At 55.8% G+C, this 20,173-nt stretch overlaps 2 protein-coding genes across 4 annotated transcripts in view; both read left to right on the forward strand.

Annotated features, from left to right (window-relative positions):
* Window positions 1-655: 655 nt before the first annotated feature.
* LOC122164566 (E3 ubiquitin-protein ligase TRIM62-like) lies at window positions 656-6,621 on the forward strand. Its single transcript, XM_042826676.1, is given in 8 exon segments — window positions 656-766; window positions 768-827; window positions 829-1,170; window positions 1,688-1,783; window positions 3,335-3,568; window positions 3,971-3,990; window positions 4,723-4,838; window positions 4,958-6,621. Coding segments are annotated over 8 exon segments (1,524 nt in total). The 3' UTR covers window positions 5,503-6,621.
* A 1,737-nt stretch (window positions 6,622-8,358) lies between these two features.
* FLT4 (fms related receptor tyrosine kinase 4) overlaps window positions 8,359-20,173 on the forward strand; it is a 46,921-nt gene continuing 35,106 nt past the window's right edge. For all 3 annotated transcript variants that reach the window (XM_042826533.1, XM_042826535.1, XM_042826534.1), the window contains exon 1: window positions 8,359-8,477. In XM_042826533.1, coding sequence (XP_042682467.1) covers window positions 8,420-8,477 — 58 coding nt within the window. In that variant the 5' untranslated portion in view covers window positions 8,359-8,419. The remainder of the gene's footprint in view (window positions 8,478-20,173) is intronic.

The raw sequence follows: 20,173 nt of genomic DNA on the forward strand, positions 1-20,173 counted from the left end.
CAGAGGTGCCAGCTGGGGGAAGCGCTGACAGAAGGGAGATGCCAGGAGTGCTGGAACAAGAACTGGAGATCGGGGACACTTGGCAGCATGTTTTCAACTGGCAGATGGAAGCCATGAGCAATTGGCTGGTGGGTTGTGTCCAAAAAGTTACAGTAAGTGAGGTTCCATCAGCCTGGCAGCCAGTCACTGGTGGGGTCCCAGTTGCCCTCTGTCAGCACTGGGACCAGGGGAGCTGGGCCAGCTCTGAGAGCTGCAAACCCGGGCCAAAAGAAACCAGGAAAAGGGAAGCACGCTGAGCAAAAGGGATGGATTCCTCAGTGCTCGTTTCCACATTCTCACTGCTCAGGGCAGTGCAATGCAAGGCAATGCCAGGCAGCATGTGACAGTGCAATGCAGTGCCCTGCAGCGCTGTGACAGTGCAATGCAATGCCATGCAGCATGTGACAGTGCAATGCAATGTCGTGCAGCACTGTGACATTGCAATGCAATGCCATGCAGCATGTGACAACGCAATGCAATCCCAGGAAGTGCAAGGCAATGCCCCGCAGCACTCTCACACCGCAGCTCCCCTGCACCCCACGAGGCCCGGCCCGCTCACACGTGACCACGTCACATGCAGAAGCCCAACCCTATTCCCGGGCTCAGCTCCCGACCAATGAATGGAGGGGCGGGCGGAGCGTTCGCACGGCGATTGGTCGAAGAGGACGTCAATCAGCGCGGGGCCGAGGACTCAAAGTTGGGAGGCGGTGGGCTGCGGGCCGGGCTGGCTGTGCGGGGTCCGGAGGTTTCCCGGGGTTCCCAACTTTCCTCGCCCGGCCGGGAGGTCCGAGCGACGGCGGGTTCGGCCGTCGCCGAAGGAAGAAAGGGGCCTCGGTGGGCGGCGGCGGGCGTGCAGCGATGGCAGCGGGCGGTCGGGAGCACAGCCTGCGGGAGGAGCTGACCTGTGCCATCTGCTGCGAGCTGTTCAGCCAGCCCGTCATGCTGGACTGCATGCACCACTACTGCAAGGCCTGCATTCAACGGTACTGGGCCAGCGGCCCCCGGGTCGCCTCGTGCCCGCAGTGCCGCCGGCAGTTCCCCCGGCCCACCTTCCGTACGCACCACCTGCTGGCCGGGCTGGTGGAAAAGGTGCGGCTCTGCGGCTCCCAGGAGCACCGCCACCAGGTGCAGGTGAGCCCCGAAGGGAGGAGGGGATGTGCTGCTCCGGGAGCTGGGCCCTGCAGCAGTCAGTTCCCTGCAGGATGGTTTCTTTAGCAAACAGATATCCCGGTCTGGAAGGCCCAGTCGTTTGTAGAATTGCTTGAGTTGGAAGGGACCATTAAAGGCCATCTGGTCCAACTCCCCTGCACTGAACAGGGGCACCCACAGCTCCATCAGGTGCTCAGAGCCCCTCTAGCCTGACCGTGGTTCTCTGCAGGGATGGGGCGCCACCACCTCTCTGAGCAACCAGTGCCTCACCATCCTTCTCATAAGAGAACTTCTTCCTTATATCCAGTCTAAGTCACCCATTACCACTTCCTCTTGTCCTATCACAACAGACACTGCTAAAAAAAGTCTGTCCCCTCCCTTGTTGCTTTTTTGGAAATCCAATTGTGCCTTCCCTCCAGTGCTGGCTTTGAGTTGGCTTTGCTCTTGAGTTGCAGCAAAAAATCGAAAAGGGATTATCTTCTTTTCCTTGTTCCTGCAGAAGCGCCTGGAAGAAGCTTTACAAGCCCATCAGAAAGAGATGGAGAAGTTCTTGCAGCAAAAGCGTGCAGTGCAGGGAGATATCTGTAGCCTGACGGTAACTGCTGAGCCAACACTCTTCATGTGCCCTCCTGGGTGGTGGTGGGTGTTTGCCTGAGGGAAGCCTTCAGGGTTGCCACAGCGGTTGCACAGATATTTGGTCAGTGGCTGAGAAGCCTTTCTAGAAGGGAAAGTGACCATCTGTAATCCCAGTACTGATGAAGACAGAGTAAGCAAGAGCAAAGCCCAGGGAAGCTTCTTGAACCTCACTGCCTTTTTTTATCTATTCTGCTGTCCTGTGCTTGAGCCAGCCTGGCTGCAGGTTTTGGAGTGAAGTTTGAGGTTAGATGGGCACCCTTGTTCTGTCATAAATCCTGGGGTTAACATTCACAAAGGAGCTGTGTGTCCATGTGTTGCTACTTGAGCAGCCCCTCTTCATCCAGCAGGCTGATTCTTTGAAAAGGGTTGAATCTTGGAAGCTGTAGAAACCTCTTATGTGTCTGGAGGGGCTGGATCAGCAGTGCTGGTGATGCTGCAGAGAGCAGTGGCCTTGCTACAAGGACTGCTTAGACTTACTGTGCAGCTCTGAGAGGATGTGATATGCTCAGGTGTTTCTCTAGTGTTTCTCCACGCTGGAGTAGTACCGGTCTGCCTGCTCATCATTGATCTCTGAGACAAGAACAGCCACAGGCTGACTAAGCTTCCTTGCTGAGTGGCATAGAAGTACTAAAAGACAAGAAAGGAAGGTTAAAGGAAAGAACAAGTAGTTCAGAGGTACAATTAAACTGATGGTAGAAGGTCTTCAGAATCAGGTCTGATCTGGTGTGTCAGCACAAGCATCTGCTAAAGCAAAAAAAGAGGCTGGGGTGCCATGGCTGGCTGGTAAAGCTGGAGGCATACTTTGAGTGAGATCAGTATCATGATGGTAGAAAGGATGTGTGTTTGGCAAACTCAGCTAGAAAATAATGAGAACTAAGATTGCTCTTAGAGATTAAAAGCTTAAAGAGGCAAGAAAAAGTCATTGGCTGTGTCTTGTAAAGGAAGGTAGTGAGAGCACCACAAGGTTGACTGGCCAGTCAAACACCTTAGAGAGGGGAAATTCTCTCTGAAGAGACTGTAACAGGATTTTATCAGCCTTAAGTACAAAGATTATTTGGCACAGCTTTCTCTAGTACAAACTAAGGGCCCTTTGGAACTGAGGTATTTCGGGGAAAACAGTAGCAAGTTGCCAGTGTCAGGCACCTCTGTTTAATGTCTGGCATGATGTGAAATGAATCCTAACCTGAACTATGAAGTAGGCAGCTCCAGAAAAACACAAGGGCTCCAGTATAAAATGTTAAGCAAATTCCTGATGGTGTGAGAAAGGGCTGTGAGCTCCTACCTGCATGCAAAGATTTTTAGTTAAAGCAACAAAACTATCAGTAGAGCTTGGTTTTCCCCATGGCTGTATGCAGCCTCAGCAGTTGTCCATGTCTAATTCTTCTTCCAAAAAGTTGTGGGTATGTCTGAAACTGATTTTTAGGACTCTATAAGCAGAGAAATGTGCCCCGCCATCTCACATGTCTGTGTGTTTTGTCTGCCAGACTCATTACTGTTGTCTTCTGCTCAGAAAGCATCTGGGGAGCTGAACTTCAAGATCCGGGCAGAGTTCACTCGCCTGCATCAGATCCTGGAGGAAGAGGAGAGAGCTGTGCTGGCAGAGCTAGGCAAAGAGGAGGAGCAGGCACTGGCACGGCTGCATGGGGACGTCCACCAGCTGGAGGAAGGAATGGCAGTGCTGAGGAGAGATATGGAGCGCCTAGAGCAAACCCTGAGCAACATGGAAGAGGTGTCATTGTTGGAGGTAAGCGTGCTTGGCTGGCTCTGGCAGGAGGCAGAGGGTTGTTTCCGGACATTCTGCTGGGATGAAGAGAGTCTTAAATGACACACCAGGCTGTAGCTGGAAGTTGCTCTTGCTGCCATCCCTCTGGATTGTCTGCCTGACTCCTTCGAGTCTGGAGGCCTTGGCTACCAGGGGACACAACGATCCCTTGGATGTGATGGGTCTTAGAGGCCTTCCTCCTTCTGCCACCCCTGTGAAATCTCCCGAGCCTCAGTGCCCAGCCAGTTTTCCCCAGAGTGGAGGGGGTCCTTGCAGCTTGCTTTTCTCTGCTACGTGACAGTAGAAGTCAGGACAGGGAGTTTATTTGTGCAGCTGCATGAATTACAGACAATGACTGCTAATTCTCTCTGGTCCTCACTGCAGGTGGAGAGCCTGGATATCAGGTACGTGTCTGGCATGAAAGAAGCTGATTTCTCTGCTTATCTCTGTCTCTGGCTGGGACCATACGAGGGAGGGCTCTTATCTTGACTTCTGAAAGCATTGCAGGCTGCTCAGCAGACAACTGCTGCTGTGTCAGATGAGGGCTGGTCCGCAGCACGCGCTAGATGCTCTCCCTGGGGAACACGTGTGCTGAGACAGCCCAACTGGAGGGACTGTGCAGGAGATGTGCTGCTTGGGATGAGTGCAAGAGCCATGCGTGCTACAAATGGGAGCAGACTTCATTTGGGTGCTTTGACTTCTCTGCTCTTTCTCACAGTTTCTCGCTGCTCAAGGGTCTGCAAAACTGACATTGAAGGGCAGGTTTGTCTGAGCAGTGAGAATAGCTGAGGGTAGCATTTCCTAGAGCAGTGCTGCTATGGAGAAGTGTCCCTTCTCTGCATGGGGGATGCAGCGTGGCCTGTGCATGGTGTGGGTGTGCTGGGTGATAGCTGTTGTGGGTCAGTGCTGTGCAAGCAGCAGTGCTAGTTCCAGCTCTGTCCACTCAGTCTGTCGCAGTTCTACTCCTGAGCTGTGTGCTTTGCTTGCTCTGTGCCAAGGGGAATAAGTCACTGGTACAGAGATTGGTGTTCAGTCTTCACCAAATCTGTTGTGCATGATGATCTGCTGCACTCCTGAGTTTGTTCCTGTGCACAGGAGGCTCAGCATTAGGACTGACCACCACTTTCTCTGCCCAGGCCTTCAGTGAGTGTCAAGCCCTCGCCTGCCTTTGACCTGCAGCACTACCGGGACAACCATGGTGGCCCTTTGCAGTACATCTTCTGGAGGCAGATGCTGCAGTCCATCTGCCCCGGTGAGCAGATGGGTGGGAGGGGTGGATGTGCTGAGGCTGTGGGGTGCAGCGGGGGGGCTGGAGATGCTCTGCAGGGGAAGCATGTAACCTGAAAATGCTGTCCATGGCTTCTCCAACAGTTCCAGCCTCACTCACCTTTGACCCTGAGTCAGCCCACCCCAACCTGGTCTTCTCCAGAGACCTGACAGCAGTGACAGAGCGGGAGAGAGCCCAGCCTGTCCCCAGGAGCCCCCGGCGCTTCCAGCAGTGTGTCAACGTCATGGCCTCGCGCACCTTTGACTGCGGCCAGCATTACTGGGAGGTGTGGGTGGGCAGCAAAACCAAGTGGGACCTGGGGGTGGCTGCTGAGGCTGTGAACCGGGCAGAGAAGGTGAAGCTGTGCCCAGAGAATGGCTACTGGACGCTTCGCCTGAGGAACAAGACGGAGTACTGGGCCACTGCCACCCCCTGGGTGCGCCTGTTTCCCCAGCAGCCTCCCCGCAAAGTGGGGGTCTTCTTAGACTGCCAGGAGGGCACCGTGGCTTTCTTTGATGCTAAGGACATGTCCCATCTCTTCACCTTCCACAAGGTCTCAGCAGAGAGGTACTGCCCCTTCTTCAGCACCTGCTTCAGTGATGGCAGGGACAACGTAGAGCCCATGCGCATCTGCCACCTGGCTCTGTGATCGCTGGAGGGAGTAGGATGCTGTGCCCCTGTGAGAAACTCCCCTCAGTGTGGGACTGGGGCCACTTCTGCACCTCCACTCCCATGTTTAAAGTGAGCGGTGGACAAGAAAAGCGTTTGCAGTGCTGTTTAAGAGCTGTTAACCAGGTGCCGTCTGCCGGCAGCAGAGGGAGCTCTGTGCACGGCGCAGGGCCCGCAGCAACCCGGAGATAGCGGCACAGCTCTCTGCTTGGCCAGCGTTAAAGCTTGTTAAAGAGCTGTCTGTACCTTCTCCTGGATTGGAGGCTGTGGGGTTCAGCTAGACTGGAGTGCAGCACAGCCTGGAGCATGGGCAGCCTTGGACTTCCAGAGAGGGATGCCCAGCAGATTGGCTGTGATTTTAGGCCTGGGATGTGTGGAATTGTGTGTATCCCTCTGAAGGGTCAAAGCAGAGGCTAAGTGCAGCCTAAGGTGATGGCTGGAGCCTGTGACTTCCTCCTCAATGAGGCTCAGCTTTCTTTGCCCTTGCAGAACAGAACCCCAGGTGCTTGCAGCACATGCTGCTGAAACCAGTCACCTCTCTGAACTGCCTGAAACCACAGGAGAAGTGGCAGCTATCCCTGAGGTGTGGTGACAGCAGAGCTGGCAGGCGGTGAGTGCAGTGGGGAGGAGGAGGCAGCCAGCTCTGCTGCTGCCCGTGCTTCATGTGGGTAGCTGTGGCTGCACGAGCTGTGAGCAGCTCATTGCAGTATGTGCCAGAGCTACCACCTCCTACACCTTCCTATTGCCAAAAGCAGAGCTGGTGAGCAGCAAAACCTGCTTGTCCCAACTGCCTGTGCTAGCAGGCTCCTGAGGTAGCACACACTCCTCCCCATGCTGTGCTGCATGCAGGAACCACAGCACGCTGCTCGCTAGCAGAAGTGTGTTTTGGGATTTAATGTCCTCGTCTGGTCCTGCCAGGCTGGGAGAGCCTGTGCCCTCCCCAGGACATGGCTGGTGTGCTCCTGTGTGCAGGGAAACTGTTGCTCCAAGCTGCTGTATGTGTAGCCTCAACCCTGCGTGTAAATACTGTCTGCCTTTAAACATTATCTCAGAAATGCATTTTGCCAATAAACCATAGTACTGTGGAGCAAAAACTCCAGACTCTGTGTGAGAGCAGTGACCTTTACAACCTGACTCTGTGTTTGGGGATGGGGAGAAGCACCCATCTCTGTGTTTGGGGATGGGGAGAAGCACCCATCTCTGGTCCAGCAACCAGCTGCGTTTTCCTTGTGGATTACCTTGTTCTGTCTCAGAGCCACCTTGGTGTAATGTTTGTGTGGCTGTGCTCTGGACTGATCAGAGTCTGGCAGCTCCTGCTGTACCTTAATCTCATTGCTTTGGGGAAGTTTTGCTCCCTTGGGCGCCCATCTCCGTGTACAGAAGGGAGGCGAGCTGTTAAAATGGGATCCTTTTGTTTCCCAGGGCGGCAACAATGGAAAGGTCCCACTAGTCGTGCAGTTACCGTGTGTTTGTGATGGAAAATTCCCCGTTGCGGTGGGGTGAGCCCTCCCCGCGTCCTGCCGTTAGGCGGCCTCGCGGATGGGCCGGTCCGTGCAGTGCCGTGTCTGGACTGCAGGGGTGGAGGTGCGGGAGCCAAAATCTGTTATCTTTGGGATACGGGAGGATTCCATGGAGCACAGCTCGCACCCTCTGCTCTTCCTTCTCTGAAACGCTGCCCAGGGAGGTGGGGGTTCGCTGCCCCTGGAGGTGTGCAGGAACCATGGAGATGTGGCACTGAGGGATGTGGTCGGTGGGGATGGGTTGGGGTTGGACTTGGGGATCTTCAAGGTATTTCCAACCTTAAATATTTTGTGGTTCTATGATCCAGCTCTCCCGGGGTTAAAGACTCCCTCAGCAGGCCGGGGGTGCTGGGATAAAATAACGGTTGTGTTTGGATTCCCTCTGACAGCTCCAGGGAAGGGACGGGGTGATTTCTTCCCCAGGTTTGGCAGTGAAAGCAGTTGAGCACACAAGATGTTTTCATGCCTTTTAGAAGCCACGAGCACATGGTTCTTATTCAAGCTCTTTTTCTCTATTTGGTGTCTGCAAGCGTGCATAACTAACAACCCTGCGGGGCACAGCGTGGGGCTGTGTTTATTTATCCATTTGATGCTCGGAGGGCACATGAGCAGGAGGCTGGGGCTGCAATGTGCTCCTGGAGCTCCAGCATCACCTCCATGTCCACAGCCATGTCGTCCCAGTGCCAGCACCCTGCTGCCATCCACTCGCTGTGCCCCGTGGTGTGAAAGATGGGTTTGGGAAAAGGAGCAAAAGGGGAGGAGTGTGTGAGATACACGGAGCATCGTGGGGTGCACAGCCAGCAGTAGGATTTATTGTATGTGCTTAGGGGTATGTGTGGATGCTGAGAGCAGCACAGCTGCTACCGGTGCGTGTGGACGGCCTGCAGGAGGGTGGTCCGTAGTCCCTAAAGGAACAGCTGCGTTTGCGTGCACACAGGTGTGCCCTCGGGGGTGCAGGACCGTGCGTGCACAGGTGTGAGCTTCCAGGGAGCGCACAGACAGGCGTGGAGATAGGAGCTGCGCGCATCCACGCGCAAGGTGTGCGCCCCCGGGGCTGGGAGGCACACGCGTGGCGATGCGCTGAGCACAGCCGCGAGCCCCCGCCGCTGCTCGGAGCCGCAGGTGCAGCCCCCAAGCACCCCCTCCCCTCCCCGCCGCCCCGCTGCCCGCCCCGTACCGCCCCGCCCCGCCCCGTACCCGCCCGGCGCCCCGCGGGGTTCGGCGGAGGACGGCGGGCGGCCCGAGGAAAAGGAAGCGGCCCCGGTGCTCCCTCCCTGCCCGCCGCCGCGCGTCGCCGCAGCTGGGGAGCGCCGGGAGCAGAGCTCGGGTGCGGGGCGCTCCGCACCGCTCCGCACCGAACCGCCCGCAGCTCCGGAGATGAAGAGAGTTTGCACGCTGCCCCTCTGGCTGTGGCTCGGCATTGTCTCGGAGGCAGGTGAGCGCTGCGGGGCGCGCTGCGGGGCTGCACCGGGCACCTGCGGTTATGCGGGGGGTGCCGCTGCCCCGACGGGGCCGTTCCGAGGTGTCCCGTTCCGAGGTGTCCCGTTCCGAGGTGTCCCGTTCCGAGGTGTCCCGTTCCGAGGTGTCCCGTTCCGAGGTGTCCCGCGGAGATACAAGGAGGCACTGTTCTTAGGGCTGTCCCGCTCCCCACGCTGTTCTGCCGCTGTTCACCGCCCCGATGGGGCGCACCGCGGCTGTTCCCGACGGCTGTGACGCCGCGCCGGGGCTGCGGGTGTGCGCGGTGCAAGGGGGGGAAACGTCCTCGGAGTGTTACGGTGGGGATTTCTTTGCGGCTGCAGGGCAACCCGCGCTCCGCTCCTTTATTGTTCGTAGGCAGAGGCATCGCTCCGAGCGCCGGGTGTAGTGCTGGGAGGAGGGCAGGAGGAGGAGGAAGGGATCTGTGCACCGCTCTGCCCGCTGCCCACCCTCCTCGTGGTGGTCACTGTGGCCCACCTTGGACTCCCCCAGGACGGGGGGTTGGCGAGAGGCTGAGGGTGGCGAGCTGAGCCCCGCGGCTGTGGTGTGGGGCAGGTGGCTGCTGTTCCATTGTGAGCGTGGGGTGCGGACCGGGCGGCAACACCAGGGATGGGGCAGCAGAGCCCTAGGAAACTGGTGTGAGTCAAGTGCTGCAGATGGAAACGAGACCAATGGGAAGTCGGTAATGCAGGCAGAACGCAGGGGAACAAATTCAGGGGCTCAGATAGAATTTTTGTAGCCTTCAGCTCAGTGACTCACTGTCAGCGGTAGCATTGGTTCACCAGGAAGGCTGTGGGTCTGGGTGTGGGGGTTCAGAGCAGGCTATGGGTGCACAGCTGCAGTTGGCACAGCCAGCACGCCGTGCCCACACTGATATGGATGCTCCATTTCTATGAGGGGACCTGCTGCGGGTGGCAGAGCTGCTCACAGCTCTCTCGTTAGCGGTCTGCAAAGCGGTGCGTGGCTGTGCCAAATCCCTCCATCTCCCCGAGGTGCAGGGAGCAGTGTGGGGCTCTGTGTAGGTGTCACTCAGGGCTGCACGCTGCTCTGGAGCTCTGCTGTGCTGCCTGATGAGTGCAGCGCAGAAGGGTGATGCGGAGCTCAAGCAGGAGACTGTACCTCCTCTGACAGAGTCATAGAATGGCATGGGTTGGAAGTGACCTTAAAGATCATCTATTATCTCTGCCTTCTGTCCTGCTGTACCCGAAACCAATTTTTCGATGCTCCCAACTACATGTCAGTATTTGCTCCCCTCAGAAACAGGGATGTGAGTGCAAGATTGCTCCGTGTGTGGATGGTGGAACAGTTTGGTTTGGGACACGGAGAGCCCATCCTGGTGCTGCACCCCATTGCTCTGCACGGTGGGAGGAGGTGGGCTCTCTGTGCCCCAGCTGCACAGTGACCCCAGGGTGGAGCATCCCAGGGTCAGCCTCCATGCACAGCAGTGGGATCGCTCACGCCCTGCCCCGCTCCTGCACTGTGACCCCATGGTGCGAAGGAAGGGCCCGTGCTTGTGTAGGACATGAGCCGATGGCGCTGGCAGCTGCTGCTGCCCTCCTCAGAGCACACAGACCTCCCAGCCAGGTGCACGGCCAGCCCCTGCCAGCAGCAACGTTTATGCTTGCAGATGGGATTTGGAGCACTTGCTTTATGGCAAGCAATAAACATGGGCCATTTCAGTGACACCCTTTCATGCAAAAACCCAGGAGTGTGCAGCAAGCCCTGCTCTGGTTCAGCCCAGTCACTTGGTGGTGAAGCGGAGCCGGGGCTGGGACGGCGGTGCTGGGGAGGGGGCACCAGTGACCTCACCATTTGCTCAAGGAAAACCTCAGAGGAATGGGCTGCTCTCCCTGTCCTGGGATTTGGGCATGCCAGCCTGCAGTTTGCTGCCTGTGTGTATACTGCTGCGGGGAGAATGGTGGCTGAGCTCAGTTTGATGTTTGGCTGAGGGGGGGCAAAGCCCTGGCACCAAAATGACCCCATCCAGGAGGGACCCCAGACTCCATGCTGCCCCTCGGCTCCGCGTGAGATCCCCATCCTCAGGGGGTTCTCAGCCCAACAGCATTTTCTAGGGCAGGCATGGGAAGGGCAGGTGTTCTGGGAGGGAACAGGCTGTTCTCAGGGCAGTTCCTGGGGAGGGAAAGGAGAGCGGGATCCCATGGGAGCAGCAGCAGGGCTGAGGCCAGGCTGCCACTTCTCCAGCACTGTGCGATGCACCTGTGGTGCTCAGGGTGCCTCAAGGTGGGGGTCCTTAATGGGTTCTCAGCCCTTGGTGGCTTTGGGGAGCAGCATGAGCCCTGCGGGTGTGCCCACAGAGTGAGCATCACCTGCACCTTTGCATTCAGGCTGCTGGATTAAACAGCACCAAGCAATGGGGGCAAAGGTTCGGGGACCCTAGTTTTAGGAGGCTGGGTATTTATGCCACACTCATCCCACCCAAGGCTGCACCAAGCCCAGGGGGTGCTGCAGGCATGGCAATAAGCTCAGTGACTCGTGCCAGCCAGATCTCACTACCCAGGGAGTGGTTGTGGTTTCCTTGTGAGAAACAGCCCAACACCGCAGAGCTCTTCCGCTGGGCAGGACAGGCAAAATCACAGCGCGGTGGTTCCCTGTGGGTGACTGTGGTGGGGAGATGAAGAGTGCAGTGTCACCTGGGGCTGAGGCATATGGTAGCATCTCTGTTCCTGCATGTCCCCACTCAGGCAAGGGCACACTGGCTCAGGAGGGTCCAGTGGAGGAGCCCGGGACTGTGCCCTGCACCAGAGCTGAGCTTATCCCGAGACCTTCATCAGCAAAAGAAATGCTGCCGCAGCTGCATTGGCATCTAGTAACTGGTTAAATTAATTCCAGGGTTTTATTGCCTCTGGTTATCCCAGACCTTTGTTTCTCGTTTCATGTTGTTACAAGAGAGGGTTCACCGGGCCCCAGGGGGGCTTTTTCTCTCTGGTTGGAATAGTTGTGATGCTTTCAGCACCAAGTGTTATTGCCCATCTGCGGTGCTCACTGTGAGCGCAGAGATGGCCTGCGCTCAACTGGGCGAGGAGGATCCCGGTGAAAGTCCCCCTGGTTTTAAAGGCAGAGATCTGTCCTGGAGTCTTTTCTCTACTGGGGGATCAGAAACAGGTCTGAGGCAGTGACTTGTGTTTCACCTTACAGCTTCTCCCACGTGCTAATTGTTTTTCTTGCTGTGATTCTGCCCCCGCCTCCCAGCGTGAGCAGCGTTCGGGCCAAGCGTGGAGGTGCTGTGGGACGGACGTCATGTGCTAATGGGGAGGATCAGTGCAGGGGGTCTTGGAAAGGCTCCAAGCAATGGGGCAGGGCTGTGGGGAATGGCATGAGACATCGGAGTGCATTCTCTTCCATCTGGTCACAGAGCGACCAAACTAAGTCGCCTGTGCAGGGAAAGGCAGCAAGAAACCAGGTGTATCCACACGCAGGGTGTGAGAAGGGCTGCAAACCCTCCTTGTCTCCATCCCTCATCACTGATGGACAGAGCTGTGTAGTGAGCAGAGATGAAGGGGAAAGGTGGGAGTTGACCTGCCTGTGTGTGCGAGGAAGGATTCAGCACAGTGCAGTGATGCTCTTGAGAGCCTTTGGTGCATCCAAAACGCCATGCATGGCGGTTCTCTACCCACAGCATGGTGTACATGGTGCTGTGATGGTGACATTACTCTAGCACAGGGTAGGGTTAAGCAAAACGGTGCAGTGCCAGTGCCAGGCTTGGTGTCCAGGTTCTCCCTGGCGGAGGTCAGCGGTGGTTCATGGGAAAGGAAAAATTGGCAGCTGGGCCGGATGTCCCTGCATTTCCCCTCTTCCTGCAGCCGCCTGAACGATGTTCCTTATTTAGCTTTCCTGACGGACAGGAGGAATCTGATGGCGGAAACTGTCACTGCCTGATAACAGCACGGGGAGCACTGAGCTGGGCGGCACGGTGGGGAGCGGGTCAGTTCTGGCCCTGGGTTGGGATGTCCGTGGGCACGGAGGGCACCCACAGCCCTTCTCCTGGGCGCTGCTTGGTGTGAAGGCAAGGTTTTCTGCTTGCTGGCAGTGGGGGTGTGAATGGCAGCCAGGAGCGGGGTGTGAGCAGCACCAGGAGCTGTGGCTGAGCACAAGCATCAGCACTGGGACTGCCATCCGTGCAGGGCTGTGCCAACCGAGTGCAGATGTCACTGCGTGTTGCATCCTGCTTTGTCTCCATAGGACATGGCATCCTGTTAGCTTCTCATGTGTGTGACCACGGTGACCAGCCCCAAAACCACAAAAGGTCCCGAAGTGAAGCCTAGATTTCAATGTATTCATTGATTTTTATCTTGCATCTGTGGAGGCCAGCAGGCTGCTCCCATACCAATAAGAGCATTGTTTCCATGGCAATTAATGTATTTTAAAAGGGCAGAATGTACAGAGAGACTGTATTTTTTTAAAGAGCAAGCCCTAAGCAGAGCAGCCCTTACCCTCCATGTGGACGCTGGACTCTCAAGTTGACTGTGCAGCACGCAGATTGACATCACTGTGCATAGGGTGTGCAGGGCTCATGAGAAGGGATCACTGCTCCTTTGCTGTCTGGAGAGTGTTCCCTGGGGCACCAGGAGCTCCGAGATGTGTGTCTGGCCAATTCTGTTTTAGCTGAGGAATATTTAAACTATTACAATTCTGTGCCCTCTGAGCATCACCTTCTCTGATCCCATCATCCACCACAGACAGTGCCACGGATGCACACAGGCCTGGTGGATGGAGAAAGCAGCAGGAGCCCCTGCTTTCTGCCCCCAGAGCAGGGCTCAGCTCAATCCCCACAGGGATAACAGAGCTTTGGCATCCTCCCCGGGTTCCGGGGCAGAAAAAGCAGCAGAGTGCACAGTGCAAATTGTTTGTTTGAAGTTACACATGCTGCTCCTGGCGTCACTTCCCCGCGTGATACACGCTAACATTGCAGCAGTGTGAGCTAACTCCCATGAGCTAACTTCCCACAGCACCTTCCTGCCACAGCCGTCATCTCACCCGGATGAAGTCACAGCAAGGCTGAGGATAGTGCCCTACCCCATGGCCTGCAGCCAGAGGGGAGAGAGGAGTCTTTTGGAGATGCTCTGTGCCGTCCTCCAAGTGGTGTTGAAGAGCTTTTGTTGGGGAGCTGCTCAGGGATGGGCAGGGTGAAGCAAAGGAGCATCCCAAACCCAGCATGATTTCCCCATGTGGGCAGGGTGTGTGGGACCCACGTTGGCTGGGGAAGCACGTGTGTGTCCATGCAGATGTGTGTGTGCTGTGGACTGGCTCCAGGGCTCTGCCCTCTGCCTGCGACGTGTTTTCCCTCGTTCTGAAATACGGCCATCTGCTGAGATGGATGGTGGATGTGGTGACCTAAAATAATAAATACTGACAAAAGTAAGGGTAAAGTCAACAGTTTCCTGGGACAGCAGTAAATCTTGATATCTACCAAAGCAGAAGGTTGGGCACAAATTGTGATTTGTATTTGGATTTGAAAACTGCCAGCTCAGAGTGATGACAGCAAAGAAACAGCATCCAGCAGTGGTGACGGCACCGAGTGCCTGTAGAAATCCATCACTTCGCCATGGGCTGTCCCAACCTGAGCTGTCCCCACTGTGATCTGCTCTGAGTGGCCATCATCCCATCATGGTGCTGCAGCATTTAGCCCTCGGGAAGCTAAGAGTAGAGGTTCAATGGTGGGGAGCGGTTGTGGTGCAAGGCGTCCTATGAGAGATGCTCGTATTCACACCATGGGTGTCCCTGAGCTGATGGGTGGGCAGTACAGGGCCACTGTGCTGGGATGGGATAAGGGGCAGGTGATGCTGTGCTGCAAATGGAGTCACCCAGTGTTGCTTTGTGGAACATCCATCTAGCCTGAGGACTCCACACTGGGATGGGATCTGGGCATATGCTGTCCATCCTCTCTTCCCCCCGGGATGTCCCAGTGCACAGAACAGAGGAGCCACTTGGTCAGGGCACTGACAAGGCCTGGGTGGCATTTTGAAGAATGTATGGGGCAGGAGGGAGCGCCGGGGTCTCCTTTTATATGACAGTGGGAACACAAAGCTGCCTTCATCGCAGATAAGTGTTGGCCGTGGGGTTATGGTGGTGATGGAAGGCAGCAGGAGACTCCGTGCGGTGTTGGCCCCGCAGTCACCTTTTCCAAAAGAAAAACACTTCTTAGTACAATAGTAGGTTTAAAAAAAGAAAGAAAGAAAAATAAACAGGGCCCCATGTGAACTTAGGAGAGTTGTACGAGTGAGAAGAGGTGCCCATGGTGAAACTGTAGAGGGACTCTGGTCCCCCTGCCCACACCTCTACTCAGCCCCTTGGACCAATTGCCGCCTTGCAAAATGGTCCCAAGCCAATGCCTTCCCATCGTGTCGTGAGGCTGCGGGCACCTGGCAGTGACCAGGCAGCAACAGCTGAGGAAGTGGCGTGTGGTCTCCTTAGCACCATTCCCCCTGCTGGTACTCTGCTTCTCCAGTGGAAGTCATTCGCATGTGTCAACGCTTCCTTCCCATCGGGCTGCTTGCGTGCTCTGCCCGCTGGGCTGCGCGGAAGGGAAGCACCTTTGAATGGGAAAACAACTGTTAACCTCTGGGTAGAGCTTTGTAATTGGGTTGTTATGGAGCTTGGTAACCCCCTTGGAAGCTATTTTTAAAAGCGGCATAAGGTGGTGTAGCTTGCTGGCCTTCAAATAGCACCACAGCTTAATGCTGCCATTTGGGCTGGGTGTTCCATCGTAGGAGTCCTGCTGTGATCTACAGAGTGTGACATTTCAAACTCAGCCTCTCTTGGAAGGGAGTTAGATGAATTTCATATCTGCATGAGGGGTGTTAGGAGGAGGTGAGGAGAGAGCGAGTTGTGCAGATGTTCACCAGCCAGCTAATCTCGAGTGACGCGGATGCCCTGATGCACTTTGGCTCTTAGAGCTGATGATTATCATCTCCCACTGCAGCAGGTCCTGGCTTGTGGGCACAGCTGTGTGCCAAGAGAAACCCAGAGCGTGTCCACACCGCACCCTGGGCACCCCACAGGGCTGGCAGGAAGAAGGCAGGACCTGCTGCCTCGTTGGTGTGAAGAGCAGCCCAGCAGAGCCCCGCGTGCAGGCAGAACATCACTGCACTCCTCTCCAATCCTGTTCCTCTTGGGAATCCCGCAGAGAGCAGTCAGATTTTTATTAACCACGTCAGGGAAGGCTCTGGGTTTGGCCAGCTCCAGCTGCCTTCAGGGGTGGCAGAAAGCCCACTGTGCTGCAGTGTTTTTCAGGCTGAAATTCCTATTCTCCCTGCTCATGGATGGTGGGGGGGCTCTTGGGTCTGCAGTGATCGCTCGGCTGTTCCCGCAGCGCTCCCTGCTCACACGTCTGACCTCGTACCTGAGGTTTCCTTCCTCCGCCGCCGCCCTCGGTGTCGAATGCTTCTTTGAAGCAGATCCCTGCAATCTTCCTGCCTCCCCCCATGCCCACCCCAGTGGTGGAGGCAGAAGGGGCTGTGCGGATGCACTGTGCACACGTGCGGGTGTGCACATGGAGGCTGCACGTGGAGGGCTCTGTGCTTGGGCTCCCCAGGCAGCAGCGTGCTCTCATGCCCGTGACCACTCTTCCCTCTGCTTTTTCATTATGATTATTTTTAGGTTATACTTGTTGCTTGAAAACCTGGCTTTGATGAGCAGGAAGTTAATGTTCCTCCTGCCCTTTGCTTGTGGTTCCTGCTTTCTGGACCAGTCTTCATCTAATGGAGCTTTTTAATATTGCAATGACTCTAGGATAAATCTGTTTTCTTTGTTCCATGTTATCTTTCATCAGGAGCTGTAAGGATTCCTCTTTTTTTCCTTGAGTATATTTTTTCCCAGTTCCTGCTGATCTGCCCCCTTCACAGGTAGGACTAGAGGTGCACAGAAGCTGCATTACAGGGAGCCTGGAACAGATGGAGAACTGAATCCAGGTTTTCCAAGGCCCAACCTTGGTGATTCTATGATTCTAAGATAATCGCCTAATTGCAAAACTGTTTTTTCCCCCACTCACCCTGCTCATCAGCTCTCCTGCACTCAGCAACTGAAGAGCAGCTTGAGGATAGGTTGTGCTGTGGAGCAGGGTGGGCATTGCCAGCTCTGGGGCAGCTGCATGGTTGGAGGGCTCTGTGTTGATTTCTGCTGGCAGCCAAGTAGCAAACATCTGGATGGAAACCCCAGGGGTGGGGAGATGGAACAGCAGGGCTTCTCCTCTTGGCACGATGCCTCCCAGCCCAGCTGCAAGCCTTGCAGGTGCCCAGAGAAGCCCACCCTGATGCTGTCTGGGCACTGCTTTGCTGACCTGCTCAGCTCATCCACAAGTCAACAGTCTTGGCAAAAGCCAAACTCCAAAGGCCAGCAATTAAACCCACGCACATCAAGCAAAAAGCAAGCATTCAACTTGATTTATTTTCTTTCCAAATGCCACTGCCCTTTTCTCTCTGCGTTTAGTGGTGGCCCTAGGGATTCCCCTGACTTCCAGTTAGATGCATCTCCCATCGAGAGGTGGATGCCACCTCACTGAGCTCTGCCCTCCCGCTGGCCCAGCTCCGGCTCTCTTCACAGGGTGCTTCACCTGAGCATGGCTCAGGGATCAACTGGTGGTAAGGATGTGGTGAATGGTACTGAGTCTGGTACCTCACTTGTGCATCTATCACATCCTTTCAGGTAGGAGGTGCAACAAATGGTGCTGGTTCTGTCTCCCACCCCTAAAGCCGTCTGATCCCTCTGCTCTTTCTGCGCCACACTAATCACGTCCTGCAGGGCAGAGAACATGAGCAGGATGAGATTTGGAAAGAAGTTAATTAAAGTAGGAAGAGAAGCAACATGACAGTCTTTAGGATGTGGGAGGGTAGTTTTAATTGAGTTCTACAAGGGTTTAGCCATGCAGTTAATAGGGGCCGCTGGAAGAGGGGTGGCTGTGTATGCTAAGCAGGGCTGTGTGGAGGTGTTGGCAAGGTGGGAGCTGCCTGTTCTGGCATATTTGGGGCTTTCTGGCCCTTGAAGAGTGAATCCTCTGGGCAGAACGGGGCTGTTCCTGTCTGCAGGCGCTGTGCGTCCCGCTGTGCCAGAGCTGCCCTCTGAAATGTCAGGGAGAGGAAACAATCCTCAGCTTGTTAGTTTCTACAAGGAAATAAAACACACAGATGGTTGGAGCATCCTCTGTCTCAAAAGCAGGAAAAAGATTCTCCGGGCAGGAGCGGGCGGCCAACAAACCTGGAGCAATCCAGGGAGCGAGGGACCAAACAAAGCGGTGTCTGGCCAGCAGCGAAGGGCGGGCTGGTGGGGAAACGGGCTGTGATGTGCGGGAGCATCCCTGGCCCAGCAAGAGCAGCAAACAGCCGCTCCCCCGGGGCACGGGGAGGCTGCTGACAGCAGAGATCCTGGAGGAGGTCTGCAGGGTGGCCCCGGCTGACCCGCTGCCCCGGGCCGGACGCGAGGTACCTGACAGAGGCTAACTTTGGCTCAGGACGCAGCCTCTTGGGGAGGATGGAGTGGGGAACGAGCATCGGGGGGAGGGAGAGGAAAGACGGCAGGAGACAGAAATGCAAACATGGCCTGAGAGCTATGGGGCAGGGGGAGGGGGGGGAGGAAAAAGCAGGGTAAACCTGGCAGGATGGAGCAGGAAACCGGGCTGGAGCAAGCAGGGCGATGGTGAGATAGTGCTTCCTGCGGGGGGAGCGGAGAGAGGCAGACAGATAAACACTGTGTGATGGGGATGCTGCAGGGCACAGCGTGGCAGCCACTCCTGGCACGTGGGTGGCTGTGCCCGTGCTGGATGCCTGAAGCAGTGGCACGCGGTGGTTTGGGTGCTTCCATGTTGCACCCTGTGTTGAACTCCTCTGTTTCTGCCTCCTGATAGGGCCCCTGGCGTGCAAGTCTAAAAGCTGGAGGAACCCAAAGGGTTTGCAGCTTTGCTTCACTTCCCATCAGTGCAGGGATTATGGGATTGTGTGCCTTGCCAATAAAAAATAGCCAGTTACTTAAAGCTTATGAACACTGAGAGGTGAAGCAGACCCTGGGGTGCTAGCACTGAGGCTATGGCAGCTGTTTGGGTTGCAGCCACAGGGCTGTTGTGCTGTAGGGTTGGACGCTAAAGGCTCCAGCATGTGCTAATGATGATCAACACAACACTGTGAGCGTTGATTGAATTCCTGTAATTATTAATCTCCTGGCTCCTTTGCAGGAGACCCCTGCAGGAATCCCTTCATGTCTTTGTTCCCTGTTTGGAGCAAAGGAGCACCTGATGCTTTGTGAATATCTGCAGGGTGGTGAGGGCACAGCTCTACCACATTTGTGTTTGATGATATTTCAGGGAGGTGAGTTCCATGGATGTAAATCTCCATGGCCAAGGGAACAGCACCCTGCTTGGAGTCCTGGGGCAGAGGCCGCTCTGTTTCAGTGTCTATTCTCACCATGCTTTAGGGCTCTTCCTGCCTGCTGTCAGGTTGGAGAGAAAACACCCAATGCTTCATTCCCATGGCCATTCATTTCTCATCTGTATGTGATATCACACCTCTCTGCAAAACAAGAGGAGGAGATGCCTGCCATGCATCCATCCTCCCCTTGTTCTTGCCAGCTCCTTGCTCCTTGTGAGCATGATGTTTGTGCTTTGCTGCTCCAGCCCACGGCTGGATGCCTGCCCTGAGTGTGGGCAGGAGCTGCTCCATGTGGGATATTCAGCCCTGCAACGGGATGCTTGTGTGGTTCTTTCTCCCCCTGGCGTGTGGACTTTCTGTGTGTGGGTTAGGGTTAGGTCCCCTGTCTCCAGGCAGTTGTGTGGGGAAGGGGTGACTGGGGCAGAGCAGGGGGATTGCACCTGTGTGTGCCAGGGTTAGGATCTGCAGGGCAAGGACAAATAGTGCATGTGGAGTTCTGAAGGCAAATGCTGCTGATTTGATAGGCCTAACCTGGAAACCCAGAGAAGTGATTTGTCCCTCTTCTGCATCAAAAAGGGTTGTTCAATCTGTTTCCCCAGCTGCCATCTGGTATTTTGTCATTGACTTGCCAGGAGCAGGTATTTGCTGACATTGACATGTCATCATGCACCATAGTGCTAAGTGCGTGCCTTTCCCTGCTTGTGCAGGGAGAGCCTCCATAGAGGGTCTGAGCTTGGGGCAGCCAAGGGTTCAGGCTGGGGATGAGACCCAAGAAAAACAGGAGATGCTGTGCAAGAGGAGCTGCATCACTCTATCTGCTAGCACCAGGCCCAGAGTGAAGATAGAGCAGTAGCAGGATCCGGGTGACTTTTCTTGAGCAAAGGGAAGAGGGAAAGAGGAATTGAGCAAGAAGGGAGAGCTGAATTGAACCAAAAGCACTTAGAGTGTGTCCAGGGGAGCTTTGCTGCATGCGTGTTGTTGTCCGGCTTCGATCACAAAACCCCCAGGCAGTGAGTTTGGCAGCAGGAGCACAAGATGTGTTTAGCTGGGGACTCATGGTGGCTACAGCAAGAGCAATCCGGACTAGCATTGGGGAAGGAAGTCAGCGAGAAGGACAGAGTGAACAAAACGCCTCTCCGGAAAGGCGCCCCGTTAATCAGTCAGCGGGGCCGACTCAGCAGAGAGGGAGGGAAGGGGAAGCACAGAGGGGCTGTGGGGTGTGGGGGGGCTTGGAAGCAGGATCCGGCACAGGGCTTCCTGCAGGCTGCTCAGTCTCAGCAGG

The sequence above is a fragment of the Centrocercus urophasianus genome, unplaced genomic scaffold (genome assembly GCF_019232065.1).
Source record: "Centrocercus urophasianus isolate 14NV4802_14NV808 unplaced genomic scaffold, USGS_Curo_1.0 seq_26, whole genome shotgun sequence".
Taxonomy (NCBI): domain Eukaryota; kingdom Metazoa; phylum Chordata; class Aves; order Galliformes; family Phasianidae; genus Centrocercus; species Centrocercus urophasianus.